Source organism: Clupea harengus, chromosome 15 (assembly GCF_900700415.2).
Source record: "Clupea harengus chromosome 15, Ch_v2.0.2, whole genome shotgun sequence".
Lineage (NCBI taxonomy): Eukaryota > Metazoa > Chordata > Actinopteri > Clupeiformes > Clupeidae > Clupea > Clupea harengus.
The window spans coordinates 16,014,033-16,032,471 of NC_045166.1; the positions used below are offsets into that span (position 1 = coordinate 16,014,033).

The 18,439-nt window shown below is 42.7% G+C and overlaps 1 protein-coding gene across 3 annotated transcripts in view; it reads right to left on the bottom strand.

The window, feature by feature from the left end:
- The window catches only part of myo7bb (myosin VIIBb), a 42,512-nt gene that overhangs the window by 21,472 nt on the left and 2,601 nt on the right, over positions 1-18,439 (bottom strand). For all 3 annotated transcript variants that reach the window (XM_031581142.2, XM_031581143.2, XM_031581141.2), the window contains 17 exons: positions 14,740-14,892; positions 14,362-14,546; positions 13,551-13,672; positions 13,041-13,183; positions 12,267-12,380; positions 11,039-11,192; positions 10,602-10,678; positions 7,428-7,547; positions 6,938-7,080; positions 6,367-6,577; positions 5,626-5,761; positions 4,173-4,336; positions 3,337-3,477; positions 2,800-2,958; positions 2,476-2,568; positions 1,293-1,387; positions 775-859 (listed from right to left, as the gene is read on the bottom strand). In XM_031581142.2, the coding sequence (XP_031437002.1) occupies positions 775-859; positions 1,293-1,387; positions 2,476-2,568; positions 2,800-2,958; positions 3,337-3,477; positions 4,173-4,336; positions 5,626-5,761; positions 6,367-6,577; positions 6,938-7,080; positions 7,428-7,547; positions 10,602-10,678; positions 11,039-11,192; positions 12,267-12,380; positions 13,041-13,183; positions 13,551-13,672; positions 14,362-14,546; positions 14,740-14,892 (2,295 nt within the window). The remainder of the gene's footprint in view (positions 1-774; positions 860-1,292; positions 1,388-2,475; positions 2,569-2,799; positions 2,959-3,336; positions 3,478-4,172; positions 4,337-5,625; positions 5,762-6,366; positions 6,578-6,937; positions 7,081-7,427; positions 7,548-10,601; positions 10,679-11,038; positions 11,193-12,266; positions 12,381-13,040; positions 13,184-13,550; positions 13,673-14,361; positions 14,547-14,739; positions 14,893-18,439) is intronic.

Below are 18,439 nucleotides of genomic sequence, written 5' to 3' on the forward strand. Positions count from 1 at the left end.
GAAAATTCTGGATTGCCGTACTTGCACAGACGGCAGTGCCAAACGACGCTCACTAGACGAGCGCAGCATTCTGGTGTAGTCCTTTTATTTATTTTATGACATCACGGTGCCTCGTAGAATCATGACTATACATGTGAAACGTAATTGTTAATGATACAAATATTCTCGTAATTATTATTATTATAATTATTTTAATCTGAGGATGTCTGTAGAGTTGATGTGAACGCAATCACCAACGATTTCTCACAAATTCATTAACACTTCTAACACGGAGAGTTTTCTTAAATGCGATTCCCACAGATGGCCCACAGGGTTTTTTTAAGAAATCGCATTTGAGAAAACTCTTGCCGATTTACAACAGCTATTTCGCGTTCGGAAAGTCTTCTGAAGTTCAGAACAAATCCTAGATGAGAAAACTTTCATGAATGCCAAATGTTTTCCTAAATCCAGTTCAGAAGAAATTCCTGCGTTCGAGAATGAGGCCCAGTGTGTTTGTGTGTGTGTGTGTGCGTGTGTGGGTGTGTTCCGTGTGTGTGTGTATTTTGTGTGTGTGCGTGTGTGTGTATTGTGTGTATTGTGTGTGTGTGTGTGTATTGTGCGTGTTCTGTGTTATTGTATTGTATGTGTGTGTGTGTGTATTGTGTGTTTATTGTGTGTGTGTGTATTGTGTGTGTGTGTGTGTGTGTGTGAATGTGTTTATTGTGTGTGTGTCTGTGTGTGTGTATTGTGTGTGTGTCTATTGTGTGTGTGTGTGTATTGTGGGTGTGTTCGTACTTTTCTGTAGAGTTTACGCTCCCTGTGGCCACGCCACACCTTCTGCATGACCAGCACTGCCTTCTTCTTCTTCAGGTAGCTCTGCCTACACACATACACAGTCCTTGAGTGTGTGTGCGTGTGTTTTTCATGATGTATATGAAGTGTGTGTCCTATCCTCTACTGACCTCTGTGTGTGTTTACATGACTCTAGCAATGATTTGATGATATTGATGATGATTTGCTTCTGCATACCTGTGTGTGTCCAAGTGTGACACTTGTGATAATGTTGACGAGGATAAAGATGACGTGTGTGTCGGTTTGTGCACTTGTCTGCCTGTCTTTTTGTTCAACCATCACTCTTGTGATAATGATGATGATGATGATGAAAAGTGTGTCTGTATGTGTGTGCGTGTGTGTGTGTATACGTGTGTGCGTGTGTGTGCGTGTGTCTGTGTGTGTGTGTACCTGTCTTTGTGTCCAAGCATTACTCTTGTGATGATGATGACGATGATGATGGTAAGTGTGTGTGTGTATACCTGTCTTTGTGTCCAAGCATTACTCTTGTGATGATGATGGCTTTTCTGTGTAGCTCCTTCTCTCTTACACACTCTAAGAGTGCGTCATGGTTGTCCTGGGAGACACACACACACACACACACACACACAAACACACATAGAGAGAGAGAGAGAGAGAGAGAGAGAGAGAACTGGATTAAGATGAATTCAACTGGAATAAAGTGGAGCAGCATAAAACCATAAAACGTGCACGGAGGCTTGTGAAGATCTCTCATTACATGTCAATTAGCATATCTGCATCTGATTAGCAACATCCCCAGGAACTCTCTGAATGTGTGTGTGTGTGTGTGTGTGTGTGTGTGTGTGTGTGTGTGTGTGTGTGAAGATCTCTCATCACATGTCAATTAGCATATCTTATTAGCAACGCCTCTGCTATCACAACTCACCATATCAACCCACTGAGATCAATCGGCTTGTCTCAGTCACATGTCAACACATCTCCAGAAAGCTTGTCTCAACACGTCTCAATCAGCATGTCTCAATAACTTCTGAATCAGGTCTAATCCCATCTCAGTCATCTTGTCTCAATCTTCAAATCAGTCATCATGTGAATGATATATCTAAAATTTGCCTCAATCGACATGCCAATCGTATCTCATCACGTCTCAATCATCTCATCTCAGTCACTATGTCTAGCTTGTGTAGTAATGAGTTTGATGTTTAAAAAATGTTTTTAGTTTCAGACTAATTCTGATATTCTGTTTCTAACCTGTCTCTGTTCTCTCTCATATAGTAGGACCTTTACCTGCAAATGCTGACGGTTGTGTCAACATTGTTCCTCATCACCATAAACTATAATTACATACACTTGTAAGGCACCTTAGCTCTGCCCACTCATTTTGTCTGCCCAATCACAGTAAAATCAGTAACATCCTCTCATCTCTCCTGCGTCAGACATGGGTCTCATCCTCTCATCTCTCCTACATCTCAGTCTCATGTGTCTCATCCTCTCATCTCTCCTGCATCAGACATGGGTCTCATCCTCTTATCTCTCCTACATCTCAGTCTCATGGGTTTCATCCTTTAATCTCTCCTTCATCTCACTCATGTGTCTCATCCTCTCATCTCTCCTGTGAGTCAGACATGTCTCATCCTCTCATCTCTCCTGTGAGTCAGACAAGCTGTCCTCTTTGCAGAGTACTACCTTGAGGAATATCTTGGTCTTGCCAATCCTCCAGTCACCCTCCTGTTTGATGACAGCTTTGCAGATCGCATTACAGCAGTCCGCGTCAGGCTCCTAAAACACACACACACACACACACACACACACACACACACACACACACACACACACACACACACATACACACACACGCAGACATACACAAAACAGCTTAGAGTGCGTAGAGTGTGTGTGTGTGTTTGTGTGTGTAAGTCACATGTGGTAGTGTTTTGCAGCACACGGTAGTGGCTCAGGAACTCTCTAAATGTGTGTGTGTGTGTGTGTTTGTGTATGTTTCCTCCTTACAGTATTGGGGTCACATTTGGTAGTGTTGAGCAGCACACGGTAGCGGCCCAGGAACTCTCTGAAGGTGTGTCTGATGGGGTAGCCCGACTTCCTGATGCGGATAGTCTCCAGCATCCCAGAATCCCGCAGCTGACCCATACACAGCTCACGGTCAAACACCTGCCAGTGAGAGAGAGCTGATTATGAAACACACTCACACACACAAACACACATACACACACACACACAGATGGTCAAACACCGGTAAATGACAGACATCTCATAGCTGATGCATACACATGTTTTGCTGTGGTTGGGCTTGAAGCAGCGGATGAAGTGTGTGTCTGTGTGTGTGTGTGTGTTCACCTTGGCTGATTTGCTGTGGTTGGACTTGAAGCTGCAGATTAAGTGTGTATGTGTGTGTTCACCTTCACTGTTTTGCTGTGGTTGGGCATGAAGCAGCGGATGAAGTGTGTGTGTGTGTGTGTGTGTGTGTGTGTGTGTGTGTGTGTGTGTGTGTGTGTGTGTGTGTGTGTGTGTGTGTGTGTGTGTGTTCACCTTGGCTGATTTGCTGTGGTTGGGCTTGAAGCAGCGAATGAAGTGTGGCTGACAGATAGCCAGCGCCTTCATCAGAGAGTCCAGAGACTGGCGGTACTGAGAGCTCAGCGTGGTCGTGCCTCTACGAGATTCATTCAACTGCTGTAAATACACACACACACACACAGGAACACACTCACACACTTAAAATACACATACACACACACACATACGGTTACACAACACACACACACACACACACACACACAGAGGAACACACATGCACACTTAACATACACACACACATACACCCACTCAACACAGTCACCAAGACAAACATCAGCACACACAGTGGGCTCTAGAACACTACTGTACCCAACACACACAGCAGGTGGAGAGGTCTTAGTTGTGAAGTCATAAATGTGTCAGAAAAAGTGAAAGTGTGCTACTAATAGTAATACATGTACAATTAATCATGAATTAGGGCCTTGTTTATTCAACCTATGACGGACAGGCTTCTTCATTTTAGCGTTTGACTTGTAAACAGTATGCCTGATGGCTGTATGGTGTTGTAATGTTAACCATAAAGAGATCTTAAGATAAAGACTCTAGTAAAAATATGTTGAACAAATACATGCCCAATAAATAATTAATTAGTCTCTTAGTATGCTCCACCAAGAAGATCAGGCTTAGTATGCTCCACCAAGAAGATCAGGCTTCCCTGCTTCACTATTTGATTCGTATAGAATGATTCATATAGAATGATTCATACAGAATGATTCATACACAATGATTCATATTGAATGATTCATATAGAATGCTCATTGACTGTGTGGTGCTTTGTTGTGCTTAGTTACCCGTAAAGAGCTCTTTGGAGTGATGATAACTTTGCTGTTGTTTTGCTTCATGGTGTTTGTGTTGAGCTCCTTCTCAAAGATCTGTTTGAGTATCTTACTGCCAGACTTCTGAACCAGACCTATCAGGTTGGAGCTCAGAGCATCTCTGTTCTTCTCCAGAAACCCTGACACACACACACACACACACACACATACACTGAATTTACTACAAAGAGCAATTTACTGCCCACCAGTTAAATCATTACTGCAAAGTACCCTGCTTCCCAGCACTATTAAAGAGAAGTTTGCAAGAGAGCGTTAAGTAGTGGATAGGCTCAGAGATAATCCAGGGTTTCCATCAAATGCCATCAGATTAATTGTTGTGGCACCCCCCTTTATAATGGGTCTCTCAGTGCACTGCCTGAATGGATTCAAGAAATTAAGATTAGATAAGACAAATAAATGAGTGCTGTCAGTTTAACGCGTTATTAACGGCGTTAACGCAAACCCATTTTAACGCCGTAAATTTTTTTATCGCGAGATTAACGCGTTTTTTTTATTTATATTTATTTATTTTTTATTTTTATTTTTTTAGATTAACGATCTTTTTGGCCTCGCAAACTGTGTAGTAGGCTATCGTTACGGTTTGAGTGAATGGTGAGCGCGATACGGCGAAATGGATCATAAAAAGCTTCTGAATGGAAAGTTTACTTTTAAAAGTTGTGTTGTGCAAAAGAAGCAAGCTTCACTGTTGTCTGAAAATGTCAACAGGCAGCTGGCTGAAAGCAAAGACGTAGTAGGCTTACCTTTTATTGGTAACCTAACTGTTATGGTTCATTGTTTCTGAAATAAGAGGCCTGACTGCTATGTTCCCAGCAAACTTGAAAAAAAGAAAATATTAAGCCATGGTTTAACTGCACTATAGGCTGAGTCCTTGTTTACCTGAAATGTGCACTTTATAATTTTATTTTGTACCGCCCTGTTTGGCAATGTTGGTTTTCAATAAAATAAAACATTTGCATAAAGCAAGCCAATCTACTTTTCCATGTTGATAAGGGCATTAAAATAAAAATAAAATGATGGAAAAAATGAATAAACGAAGGGACATTTAGAATAGATACAAATTTGCGATTAATCGCGATTAATTTTGAGTTAACTATGACATAAATGCGATTAATCGCGATTAAATATTTTAATCGTTTGACAGCACTAAAATAAATACAAGTAAAATAAGATAAATACAAGTATGATGTAAGTACTTGTAAGGATTATGAATACAAATTGAATGAGATTGAGTGATTCCATGGAACGGTAGATTAATGTAAATAAACTGCAAGGAATTTTAAAAAGTGTTTGCTCACAGCACACAGAGTGGAATACATGTCGAGCTTTACTACATGGTTGCACCAAAAAAAATCTACCATGAACAGCATAAGGTGTATTTTAGGTATTGGAATTAAAATCTTGAGGTTACCAGTTGAGTTGTAGTACACCTCGCCTGCAAAGTGCTTGATCCCAAAGTGGATGTCGTGGTCACTCTTCGAGGCGACGTAGATGTTGCATCGCCTGTGCACCTGATTCATCTTGGTCAGCATGGTGGCATCTGTGCCCTGCGTCAGAGGTGAGGAGGTAATTTGGGTTAGGTGCACCAGGCACAGGTGAGGAGGTCATTCAGGTTAGGTGCACCAGGCACAGGTGAGATCTGACAGCTGAAGGATTTGGCGGTGAAAGTCAGATCCGACTTCATTTTCTCGTGTATGTTTCTGTCCAGGTCGTTTCTGTGCTCTCATCTCCTACCTGTCTGCCTGACTGAATCCGCTCTAATCAAATTTATAATATGCCTTTACCCAAGCAATCTATGTTGCCCATGTCAACAACTGCGATGAGCACCTCAAAGATATCCTAGCTTTCCCTGTCACTGATGGCAAGGTTCTTCACTGTAGTACGGAATCGACTGTAGTCAGCTGCACTGAATGCACCTTTAACCTATTTAGCCTCAGGGCCCATTTGCCCTTGCAGTCCAATGTACGATAGTGATGGGCCATTTTTTTATAAAAAAAACAATGAAAACACTTATTAAGTGGAACAAACATCATCTGTTTCTCTTTGGTGGTTTGATTTGCTAATAAGGAAGATAAGGTATGTGTGTGTGTGTGTGTGTATGTAAAGTGCCTGGACAAATTTGCATTGGATTGAATTGGATTGAAGCTCTAACCTTGGGAAAGAGGCTTTCCTCATCTATGAGGGCCAGAATGTTTAGTGGTTTTCCGGCCAGCAGGTCCAAAGTGGGCTGGTTGTCGCTGAAGACCATGCGTTCCCAGGAGATGCTCTCCCGCGTGTACTCCTCCTGCTCCAGCTTGAAAACGTGACGCACGAAAAACTGCTGTAGCTGCTCGTTAGCGAAGTTGATGCACAGCTGCTCGAAGCTGCAAGTTGACATGGAAACATGGCTCTCATCAACACAAGATCATGGCTTCTTGAACCTTGACCCCAGTAACTGACATGATATGACAAAATGTCTGAGTACCATGGAAAATGGTAATTAATGGATTTTCATTTATGTAGTGGTAGTATTTGTGGTAGTAGTAGCATGTTGCATTAACTATGCAACCTCACACAATTTGTGGATAGGGTTGTCTATCAGAATGTAAATTCACAATATGGCCACACGTTTTGGTGAAAACATGATAGAATTACTCAGAAAGCCACATGCTCAGGCATAAGACTTAAAAAATATGATATATGACCACACCCTTACCCGGGCCTGTGCCACAGAGACACCTCACCTGTTGCTGGTGAAATTCTCAAAGCCAAAAATGTCCAAGAGGCCAATGGACTGGTAATCCTGTGTGGTGCCCTCTGCTGGGATTTTGTGAATGGCCACATTAATCTTCTCAAAAAGCCACAGGAACATTTTGGAGTAGATGGCCTAAAAAGGAGACACGTGTGTTAACTAGGATAGCCGCTTCACACACACACACACACACACACACACACACACACACACACACACACACACACACACACACACACATACATACTAAACACATTCACTCACACACATACACCAACAAACATATGTGTGTCTGTATGGGTGTGTGTGTGTGTCTGTCTGTATGGGTGTGTGTGTGTTTGTGTGTTTGTGTGTGTGTGTGTGTGTGTGTGGTGTATGTGCATCTGTATGGGTGGGTGTTTGTGTGTGTCTGAACATTTGTGTGTGTGTGTGTGTGTGTGTGTTTGTATGGTTGTGTGTGTGTGTGTATGTGTGTCATTGACCTTGGCAAAGGCGTCTCTGGTGTCTCTGGCTTGCTCAGGACCCAGAGGTTTAGAGACTTGCTCCCGATTGGTCAGGAAAGTTCGTGTGGTCAGACTGGTGTCCAGACTGGCAGGTTCTACCTGAGAGGCAAAACAAACAGCATGATTAAATTCACACAAACATACACACACACACACACACACACACACACACACACACACACACACACACACACACACACACACACACACACACACCTACGTACACCCACCGTACACATACCCATGCATACACATACAGCACATACACTCCTGCACACACACACAAGCATTCATCATAATTCTGTCTCTGTTCCCTAGATCTGTTAAGACATTTGCTCTTTCCTTGGTGTCTCAGTAAATCTGGGACTGACAGTTTTGTTTTTATTTGTGAAAAACAACTGCAGTAGTTGTTTTGAACAATCTGGACAAAATTACATATATATATAGTTTATGTGATTTCATAATGAATCCAGCTGACGTGGTTTCGGTCACAGAGCAGTGACCTTTGACCTTTAGCCCTTGGCTATCCCCGTGGTGTGACTTTTACTGGGCCACATTACGAGAAGAGCGTCTGTGTTAAGGCATTCGTTTCAATTTGCTCCAGTTATTTAACGTCACTGTTATCCTTGAGACACGTAAAGCGCTTTGAGACACTTTTATTGTTTTGGCGCTTTATAAATAAAATAAAATTATCCCAGGAGATCCCTTGACCATTGTAAGTCTGACACACGTATGCTCTCAGCTGCTAGGCTAATGCTTACAAGTCAGTTGGTTTTAGGGATATGAAACTACACAAATTATGAATTAACTATTCTGACCACTTATCATCTGTGAAGAGAGGTGACAAGTACACGACCCAGAATGAAAGAAATGATGCATTTGGAGTTTACCTGAAACCATAAACACAAATTCAGATCTGTGCAAACCTGAAACTCAGTAGTGTTAGTACCCCACCTCAGAAAATAAGCGAACAGATTATCCATCTAAATCAACCTATACACACTGATTAGACTTTAAACATATGAACATCTGAAAATTCAACTTGAAACCTGTTTCTGCACTGAATCGGGAGACCTTTACCTTATATAAAGTATCTAAAGTCTTGTCTGACGAATGTGAACTGGCCGAAAGTGAACTGTCAAGGCATGAGGTTTAGATAGCAGCAGATAAGATAAGAAAACGTGGGGTGAGGTGAGACGCTCCACCTCCAACCATTCGGTATGGGGACATGGGTGACTATTTACTGTGATATAACGACGTGAGGAGAATAGAAGAGAAAACAGAAAAGGAGACGAAACGGGAATAAAACAAAAGAAAAAGATGAGTTAAGGTGAGGTGAGGTGAGGTGAGAAATTTAAGATGTGGTGAGATTAGATGACACAAGATGAGATAACATAAAATAAGTGATGAGTGATAAGTATGGAGAGTGAAAAAACTTGCAACACTTGCAATGGTACCCGAGGTTACAGGGAAAGAGCACTCCACAGTCGTGCAAAATTTCACATACATGAAAAAGAAGTGTAAAAACATAAAGATGAAAACAATAATAACATTAAAAATAAAATTAATCCCCCCAAAAAATACAATAAAGGAATAGTACAAAATGAATAAAATAATAATAGCAAAAGTAAAAAGTGAGACGTAAGTAAAAGAATAAAAGAAGCAAACCAAGTAAAACAGACTTCGAAAAAGGTCTCAAAAACGTTTTCGTCAATCAAGAACGAGAGTCAGAGGTTTAAGCGACGATAAATGTAAGAAAGTGAACAATTACAATTTGGTCATAGAAATCTTTTCTAGTGCTCACACGAGACAAATGAGCATTCGGTAAGTTGCAGCAACTCTAGCAAACAGGAAATACTATGCGACCCTGTCTCCTCCTTTCCTTACCATGTCACCATTCACCATGTCTGTCTTGCTGCCTAGTAAGTTCAACCCTAATCCAAGTTCCACCCCTCTGACCCAGCTGAGCTGTAGGTTAGGTGAGATGAGGAGATGAGATGGGATGTGTAAAAGTGAGATGAGAAGATGAGATGAGATGTGTAAAAGTGAGATGAGAAGATGAGATGAGATGTGTAAAAATGAGATGAGATGAGATGTGTAAAGTGAGATGAGAAGATGAGATGAGATGTGTAAAAATGAGATGAGAAGATGAGATGTGTAAAATAGTGCTGTCAAACGATTAAAATATTGAATCGCGATTAATCGCATTTATGTCATAGTTAACTCAAAATGAATCGTGATTAATCGCAAATTTTAACTATTCTAAATGTCCCTTCATTTATTTATTTTTTCCATCATTTTTGTATTTATTTGAATGCCCTTATCAACATGGAAAAGTGGATTGACTTGCTTTATGCAAATTTTTTATTTGATTGAAAACCAACATTGCCAAACAGGGCGGTACAAAATAAAATTAGAAAGTGCACATTTCATGTAAACAAGGACTCAGCCTATAGTGCAGTTAAACCATGGCTTAATATTTTCTTTTTTTCAAGTTTGCTGGGAACATAGCAATCAGGCCTCTTATTTCAGAAACAATGAACCATAACAGTTAGGTTACCAATAAAAGGTAAGCCTACTACGTCTTTGCTTTCAGCCAGCTGCCTGTTGACATTTTCAGACAACAGTGAAGCTTGCTTCTTTTGCACTACACAACTTTTAAAAGTAAACTTTCCATTCAGAAGCTTTTTATGATCCATTTCGCCGTATCGCGCTCACCATTCACTCAAACCATAACGTTAGCCTACTACACAGTTTGCGAGGCCAAAAAGAACGTTAATCTTGCGATAAAAAAAATGCCGGCGTTAAAATGGGTTTGCGTTAACGCCGTTAATAACGCGTTAAACTGACAGCACTAGTGTAAAAATGAGATGAGTTAATATCACTTTCAGAGCAAATGGAAACGGCTGGCTACCTCCGGCAGCCTGGCAGACATGGTTGAGCAAGTTAATATAAGTTTACGTGAGATGAGAAGATGAGATGACTTCATATCACTTTGAGAGAAGATGGCAGCCTGGCAGATATGGTGAAGCGAGTAAACATAAGAGGGGAGATTAGTGAAGATGAGATGAGTTGAGATGAGAGAAAGTGAGAGGAGTTAATATCACTTGAGATAAAATGGAGATGGAGATGGAGATGGAGATGGCTGGCTACCTCCAGTAGATTGGCAGACATGGTGAAGTGGGTGGAGGCTGATATGTCACTGCTGTCCATGTTGTTCAGGATGGAACCTACAGCAGAGAACAGACACAGCTGTTGTCACACACACACACACACACACACACACAATTGCACAGACACACACACACACACACACACACACACACAATTGCACAGACACAAATGCACAGACACATACACATACACACACAAACACACACACAATTGCACAGACACAAATGCACAGACACATACACACACAAACACACACACAAATGCACAGACACACACACACAATTGCACAGACACAAATGCACAGACACACACACACACACACACACACACACACAGATGTGCACACTCACACACAAGAACTCTCACACACACACACACACACACATACACACACACAAACACACACACACTGTTACCCCGGAAATCTATGTTGCCCATGTGAAGGATGGCAGCGAGCAGCTTAAAGATATCCCAGCAGTCCTTGTCTCTAAAGGTGAGGATCTTCAGTGCGGTGCGGATACGACTGTAGTCAGACGCATCATCTCTGCTCTCACAGCTGATGCAGCCACTCTACAACACACACACAAATTACACAGGAATGTATTGCACATATCTTCATTATGTGTCTCTAACTCATACTGTTGGGACATGTTGTCTGTGAGTTGTTGTCTGTACTTCGTTAAGGGGTTACATGCGCTGCCTAAACCTCATGCATGTGTATGTTGTCTGTGTCCTATACAGGTTTTGTATATGTTCTCTATAACTGACAATGATGTTGAAGGAGTAAAGGACTGGTCTGAACCTGTAGTCTTTGCCTCATAAAGGTGTTATATGTGTAGTATTTGCCTCCTAAAGGTGTTATATGTGTAGTATTTGCCTCATAAAGGAATTATATGTGTTGTTTCCACCTCACCTCACCTCACCACAGGTATGTGCTGCCTGTGTAGGTGATACAGGTGTAGTATGTGCTGTCTGTCTGTACCTGATACAGGTGTAGTGTGTGCTCTCTGTCTGTACCCGATACAGGTGTAGTATGTGCTGTCTGTACCTGATACAGGTGTAGTATGTGCTCTCTGTACCTGATACAGGTGTAGTATGTGCTGTGTGTCTGTACCTGATACAGGTGTAGTATGTGCTGTCTGTACCTGATACAGGTGTAGTATGTGCTCTCTGTACCTGATACAGGTGTAGTATGTGCTGTGTGTCTGTACCCGATACAGGTGTAGTATGTGCTGTGTGTCTGTACCTGATACAGGTGTAGTATGTGCTGTGTGTCTGTACCTGATACAGGTGTAGTATGTGCTGTGTGTCTGTACCTGATACAGGTGTAGTATGTGCTGTGTGTCTGTACCTGATACAGGTGTAGTATGTGCTGTGTGTCTGTACCTGATACAGGTGTAGTATGTGCTGTCTGTACCTGATACAGGTGTAGTGTGTGATGTGTGTCTGTACCTGATACAGGTGTAGTGTGTGCTGTGTGTCTGTACCTGATACAGGTGTAGTGTGTGCTGTGTGTCTGTACCTGATACAGGTGTAGTATGTGCTCTCTGTCTGTACCCGATACTTGTATATGATCAGTATTGAGTGTACCGCTCACAGGTACCTGATACAGGTGTAGTATATGATATGAAGTATTGAGTGTACCGCTCGTAAGTAGCTGTAATCCTCTGCCTTGCCCAGGGAGAGGATCTTCTTCTGGTCTTCTGGCAGCCCCAGCAGTAGGCAGTAGAAGATGTGGTAGTTACGCTCCTTTGGGGCCTGAACAGCATAAGTCACCATTATCTACCTAACATCATCCAACTACGTTCCCAAACCCCACTCCAAATCTTATAGGGTCTTCCCAAAATTCCCAAATTCTTGTCATGATCTTTGTCCATCACTGTGACGGACCGAGGCTCGGGTTACCGTCTATCCGTGGGTATGGCCAAAGGCTCAGAGTCAGAGTACATTTTGTGGTTTATTACTTTTCAAAATTCACAAACTTCATAAATTCTATTCCATAAGGCATTCTGACAAAAATAACATAATTCTGCTTAGCCTCTAAATGACTAGAGGACAACCATCAGCAGTTCCCACAGATGCACATACCTTACCAAGACTAAACTCAAGACAGAACAAATCCACATATATAGAAAGGTGGTCAGCACCATATTAAAAGGAGGGGTATACACAATAATCATAAGATGTGTTGTAGTAAAGTGATTGTGACGGTCCCAATGTTTACTACAACACATCTTATGATGTATTTCCATGTTGCAATTGCGTTTTAAAACTAATCTAATCTTAATCAAATCTTAAATGAAATCATCATTCCTACTGGCATACATCTTGATAGTGTAAGTTGCTTTGGACAAAAGGGTCCACCAAATACTAAAACTGATATTCCTACAGACAGAGAGGGACCCTGTGTTAGCCTACCTGGTGGCAGACACGAGACTTCTCCAGGAGATACTGTTCCATGTGAGCCCCCTGGATCACCCCCTTCTTGTTGAAGAAGATCTCCACATACTTCCCAAAGCGGCTGGAGTTATCATTCCGGATAGTTCTGGCATTTCCAAACGCTACAAGACAGACCAGTAGGTAATGTTTAATGCTTATCATCAGGGCCTTTATATGTTAATGGTCTGAGATCAGTGGAAAACATGTGAGATACATAGGACTTATAATTGGGATAAGTGTGTAGTGAGATGTACGTGACTCCTAGGAAAGATGCTGTGGAGACGCTTGTGAGAAGTATGTAAGACTCACGGGTGATTCAGATGATGAGACAAAGGGGAGATAGAGGTGAGATGTATGTGAGAAATAGGGGAAATGTAAATCAGTGCATATGGGACACAGTGGAGATACAGGTACGGATATTTTGTGAGATGCAGGTGAGTTGTATGTGAGATGCAGGTGAGATGCAGGTGAGATGCATGTGAGTGTTACCCTCAAGGATGGGATTGGCCTCGAGGATCTGCTGTTCGATCCAGGAGTGCTGCCCACTCACAGCGGCCAAGTACTGCAGCATGAGCTTGGTGCTCTCAGTTTTACCTGCTCCAGACTCCCCACTGTGACACAAACACACACACACACACACACACACACACACACACAAAACAACACAAATTATGTATATATTGTGATGGCCCAGCCGTTGAGCAGTGCCCCACATGGCTGAGTACAGCCAAACAAAGGCAATTAAGAGGCATGGTGTTGGATGGGCGGTACTACCCCAGATGATTCTCATAGGGAACTCCTCCCACCCAGGTGTCTCTGGTTGTCCCTCCTAGGTGCACTGAATCAATCAGGCAATCAGGAGCCTTTTTAACTCAACCAGAGGATACGGAAGCCAGACTGTCTTGAGCTACAGAGGAGTGAGAACCAGACGACTTCCAAGCCAGTCTCAGGGTAAGAGGCCCGTGGGCTGCCTTTTATATGACTGAAGACGAGTAATCGCTGTCTATCTCTCTCTTGCCTCAGGAAGAGCCCGACGGAGCCCGACGGAGCCCCTGACGCCAACGGCCAGACCGGTGAAGCTTTTTGAGTTACCTTTGTGCGCCCCCTCCCTTTTCCCCCTTCAGTTTGTACAATAAACTCCTAAGTTCTGTTCACCGCAACTCCTGTGTCTGACTGCTCTTTTCCAGTTTGTGTACCCACTGTTTGCTCTTGCAAGGCCAGGCTCCCACAATATACACACAATCACAACCACAGACAGATACACACACACACACACAGACATATACACACACACACACACCTGATGATGCAGCACTGATTGAGGTGGTTGCGACGCAAGTGGAAGTAGCAGCTGTCAGCAATGGCAAAGACATGAGGGGGTAACTCCCCTAGCTGGCGTCCATGGTAACGATGCACCTGTTCTGCCGTGTAGATGGGTAGCAGCTCGTATGGGTTTACAGCCACCAGTACAGAGCCTATGTATGTCTGAACACACACACACACACACATATGGGTTAACATCATCAGGGAAATTATGTTTGTCTATGTACTTACAGTATACACACATAGTCTATAATCCACACATACAGAACTCACACACAAACACAGATGCACACAAACACAGACGCACAAGAAGCAGACAGACACACACACACGTGCGCACACACACAGGTCTTACGTATATAAAGCCTTGTTTGTGTCTGAGCTGGAGGTTACGGAGCAGCCCCGCCTCGTTGAGGTCTCCCAGGCGAATCATGTCGGCCACCCCCTCCACTGAGGTGGGGTGCATCAGACTCACTGTACTCCCATTCTGATGGCTCAATACACGCTCCTGTCAAACACACACACACACACACACACACACAGAACACAGTCAGGACATGCACACAAAAACACACACACACGCCACTGCATAAACACTGTTACGGCCACATGTGTTCTGTGTTCTTTGTTAACCCCCTTCCTTCCCTTTCTGTAGCTCTGCCCAGGTTGTGCTACCCCTGATGGCTAGATGAGATGCACCTGGCCAGGTGATCAAGCAGCAGATAAAGACTCCAGTTTCCTGCTGCAGAGGAGAGGCTTCTAGCTTGGGGACTGCTGGTCTTGCTGCCTTTCAGCTTGGGATTTTGTCGTTGTGTGTACTTGTTTGTATTAATAAATCCCATGGATTTGGTACTTTAAAAGGTGATTTTAGTAGTTGTTTTGGTAGTGGTGGAGTGTTTGTTCGCCCCATAGGGCCACCAAAGGGTGGGGCGTAACAATTGGGGGCTCGTCCGAGATTGAACTTCCATGAGGTAGATGTTTGTAGGGTTTTGTGAGTAGCTAATGGCCTTTGTGTTGAGTAGTGGTCATCTCTTTGTTAGATCATTTGTTGCTTGTTTGGTGCTTTTTACTGGTAGTTACCTCAGTGACCTGGAATTTTGAGAACATCCTAATTAGGTAGCCGTTGGGCAGACTGTTGAGTCTTGCCACTTTGTTATTTTGCCTTTTTTATTTTTGGTGGTATACCTGGACGTGGGTACGTTGTCTGAGTGTGGCAGTAGGCTTTGTCTTAGGCCTGCTGCCTGCTTCCAGAGTTTAATGTTTAAAGAAGCCTCCCGAGTGCCACTGAAGACTAGCTAGGCTAGTTAGCCATCTTGTTAGGCAGGTTGGGGTTGCCTCTCTACAGGTTGAGTCCAGTCATTTGCACTTTTCACAGCAAAGGGTCTATCTTTGAGTGGCTTTCTACTTGTTCGGTCATTTATCTTGTGCAGCTTTGATTTGAAATAGTATTGAGCAGTAACTGGTGGTGCGTGACCTTTGAGTTGTGGATACTGCACTCCACATTTGATGGGTCACTGTTTGGTTGCAGCTTAGGTGTAAGTTGGCAACATTTGTGTGTAGTGATGACTACAGTGTGACCCATTTGTGTGTTGTGGTTGTTGCAGTCCACGTTTGGTTGGGCCACTTGGGTGTTGCTGCTCTTACGTGTTTTATTGCAGCTAATCATTTGGTGTTGTGCCCATTTTTGTTTGTGGGAGGTGGTCGCTCCAGAGATCAGTGGATCTTGGATTAGAAGGCCACACCCACTACATAAGGTCACTTTGTGTGTTGCTGGTTTCTTGCATCCATCACAATAACTTGTGAATGTGGTTGAAGACCACGTGGTTTCCATTTTGTGTCGTGGTGGTGGCAGTTCACTTCACTTGGGTCTTGGGTGTTGTTGTTGGGATAACAGCAACTTTGTAGGCGGTCTTCTTGTTGTGACCCTTGTTGGTTTGTGGCTGTTGTACTCCACTTTGTGTTGGTCACCTGTGGTGCTGTGTATGGTTGTGGGTAAATGTGGTAACTTTGTTAGGTTTTTGTTCACCTCATAGTGGCAGCCATTTTGTGTCTTGTGGGAGTAGGACCCACTTGTATGGCTACCTGTTTTTTGTCTGCTATCCTGACATATAATAACAGCAGCTTCATAGGCCCTTTTTGTATGAACTTAGACCTTGTCAGACTTTGTCAGCTTTTGTTTGTCATAACGGCAAGTTTTGTGATTCCCCTCTGACTTAAGTTAACACCTTTTTGTAAGAAGCAGTCCCTATATTTTGTTTTAGAGTGGTCTTGTAAGGCTCTCAACATTGAAGTTGGGCACGTGGCCTTTCTGGTTGAGCCTTTGTTGAAATTGCATCCTTACTGTTACTCCGATCAGTAGGTGTTCAACAAATGACAATGATTAAAAAGTGGTACAGTCACAGTGAACTCGTTGGTCTTATAATTATATGTGACTCACTATACATTCATTGTTTAAGGGTGGGGATGTTAGTCACATGTTTATGTGTTCTTTGTTTACCCCTTCCTTCCCTTTCTGTAGCTGATTGCTAGATGAGATGCACCTGGCCAGGTGATCAAGAAACAGATAAAGACTCCAGTTTCCTGCTACAGGGGACAGGCTTCTAGCTTGGGGACTGCTGGTCTTGCTTCCTCTCAGCTTGGGATTTTGTCGTTGTGTGTACTTGTTTGTATTAATAAATCCCATGGATTTGGTACTTTTAAAGGTGATTTTAGTAGTTGTTTTGGGTGGTGGAGTGTTTGTTCGCCCCATAGGGCCACCAAAGGGTGGGGCGTAACAAACACACATACAGAGTCAACACACGCCACTCATGTATAAACACACGCACACAGTTAAGACATGCCATTATGAAACACACACACACACACACACCACTGCATAAACAAGTTAATGCACACCACTGCATAAACACATGCACAGAGTCAACACACGCTACCATATAAACACGCACACAGTTAAGACATGCCATTATGAAACACACACACACACACACCACTGCATAAACAAGTTAACGCACGCCACTGCATAAACACATGCACAGAGTCAACACATGCTATCGTATAAACACACACACACGCACACAGTTAAGACATGCCATTATGAAACACACACACAGTCAATACAGCACAAACACAAAAACAATCAGCATCTACTCCTGTAGAGGATATATTGGATAAAAGCGTCTGCTAAATGACTAAATGTAAATGTAAATTCATATACATGAATGATCATGTAAATGATATAACGAATGATATAATATGAATAACACAAGCACCTTTAACTCACGCCTACAGTGAGATAAGTAGCTTAACCTTTAGTCCACAGGTATGTCTTCATAGCAACCCTCAGGTTGACGACTGACATCACCAAAACACAAGCCAGTTACAATACCATCAATAAAATCATAAAGAAAAATAGCATAAGCCCTTGAATTATGTTTTTCCCATTTTGATACAGTAAAAAGCATTGATAACAAATACTGACAGAGTTCCCTGAAAGAGAATAGAACTGCATTACCTTCATAAAAAGAGCCATTCAAGCCAAAAGCAGCTTCAAATGTACAAAGTACAAAGTAGCAGATATATCACATTTCAGGACTAGACATTTATATTATGCCAGCTATGTGGTTAATTCTTTATGTCTCAATGGCTTACACTGTCTTGGCAACCAACCAGGAAATTAAAAGGCCAGGACGACCAAAGACAAGACAGCCAATAGAAATAAAGACATGAACTTCTCTCGTTCTTCAAAATTTCAACTCAGCTGTACCCCTGACCCAGAAACAATTCTGAGCACAGATGTTTGAACTTCTGGGAATCCCCAGCAGATACTCAAACAGAAAAAGGATTGGCATCTAGGGTACATCAACTCAAGTTAGTGTGTGTGCGCCTGTATGTCAGGGTGTGTGTGTGTGTGTGTGTGTGTGTGTGTGTGTGTGTGTGTGTGTGTGTGTGTTGGTTCCTTCATCCGTGACTGTGTGGAGCGTGTGATGATGACTAGTGTGTGTGTGTGTTTTTGTGTGTGTGTGTGTGTGTGTGTGTGTGTGTGTGTGTGTGTT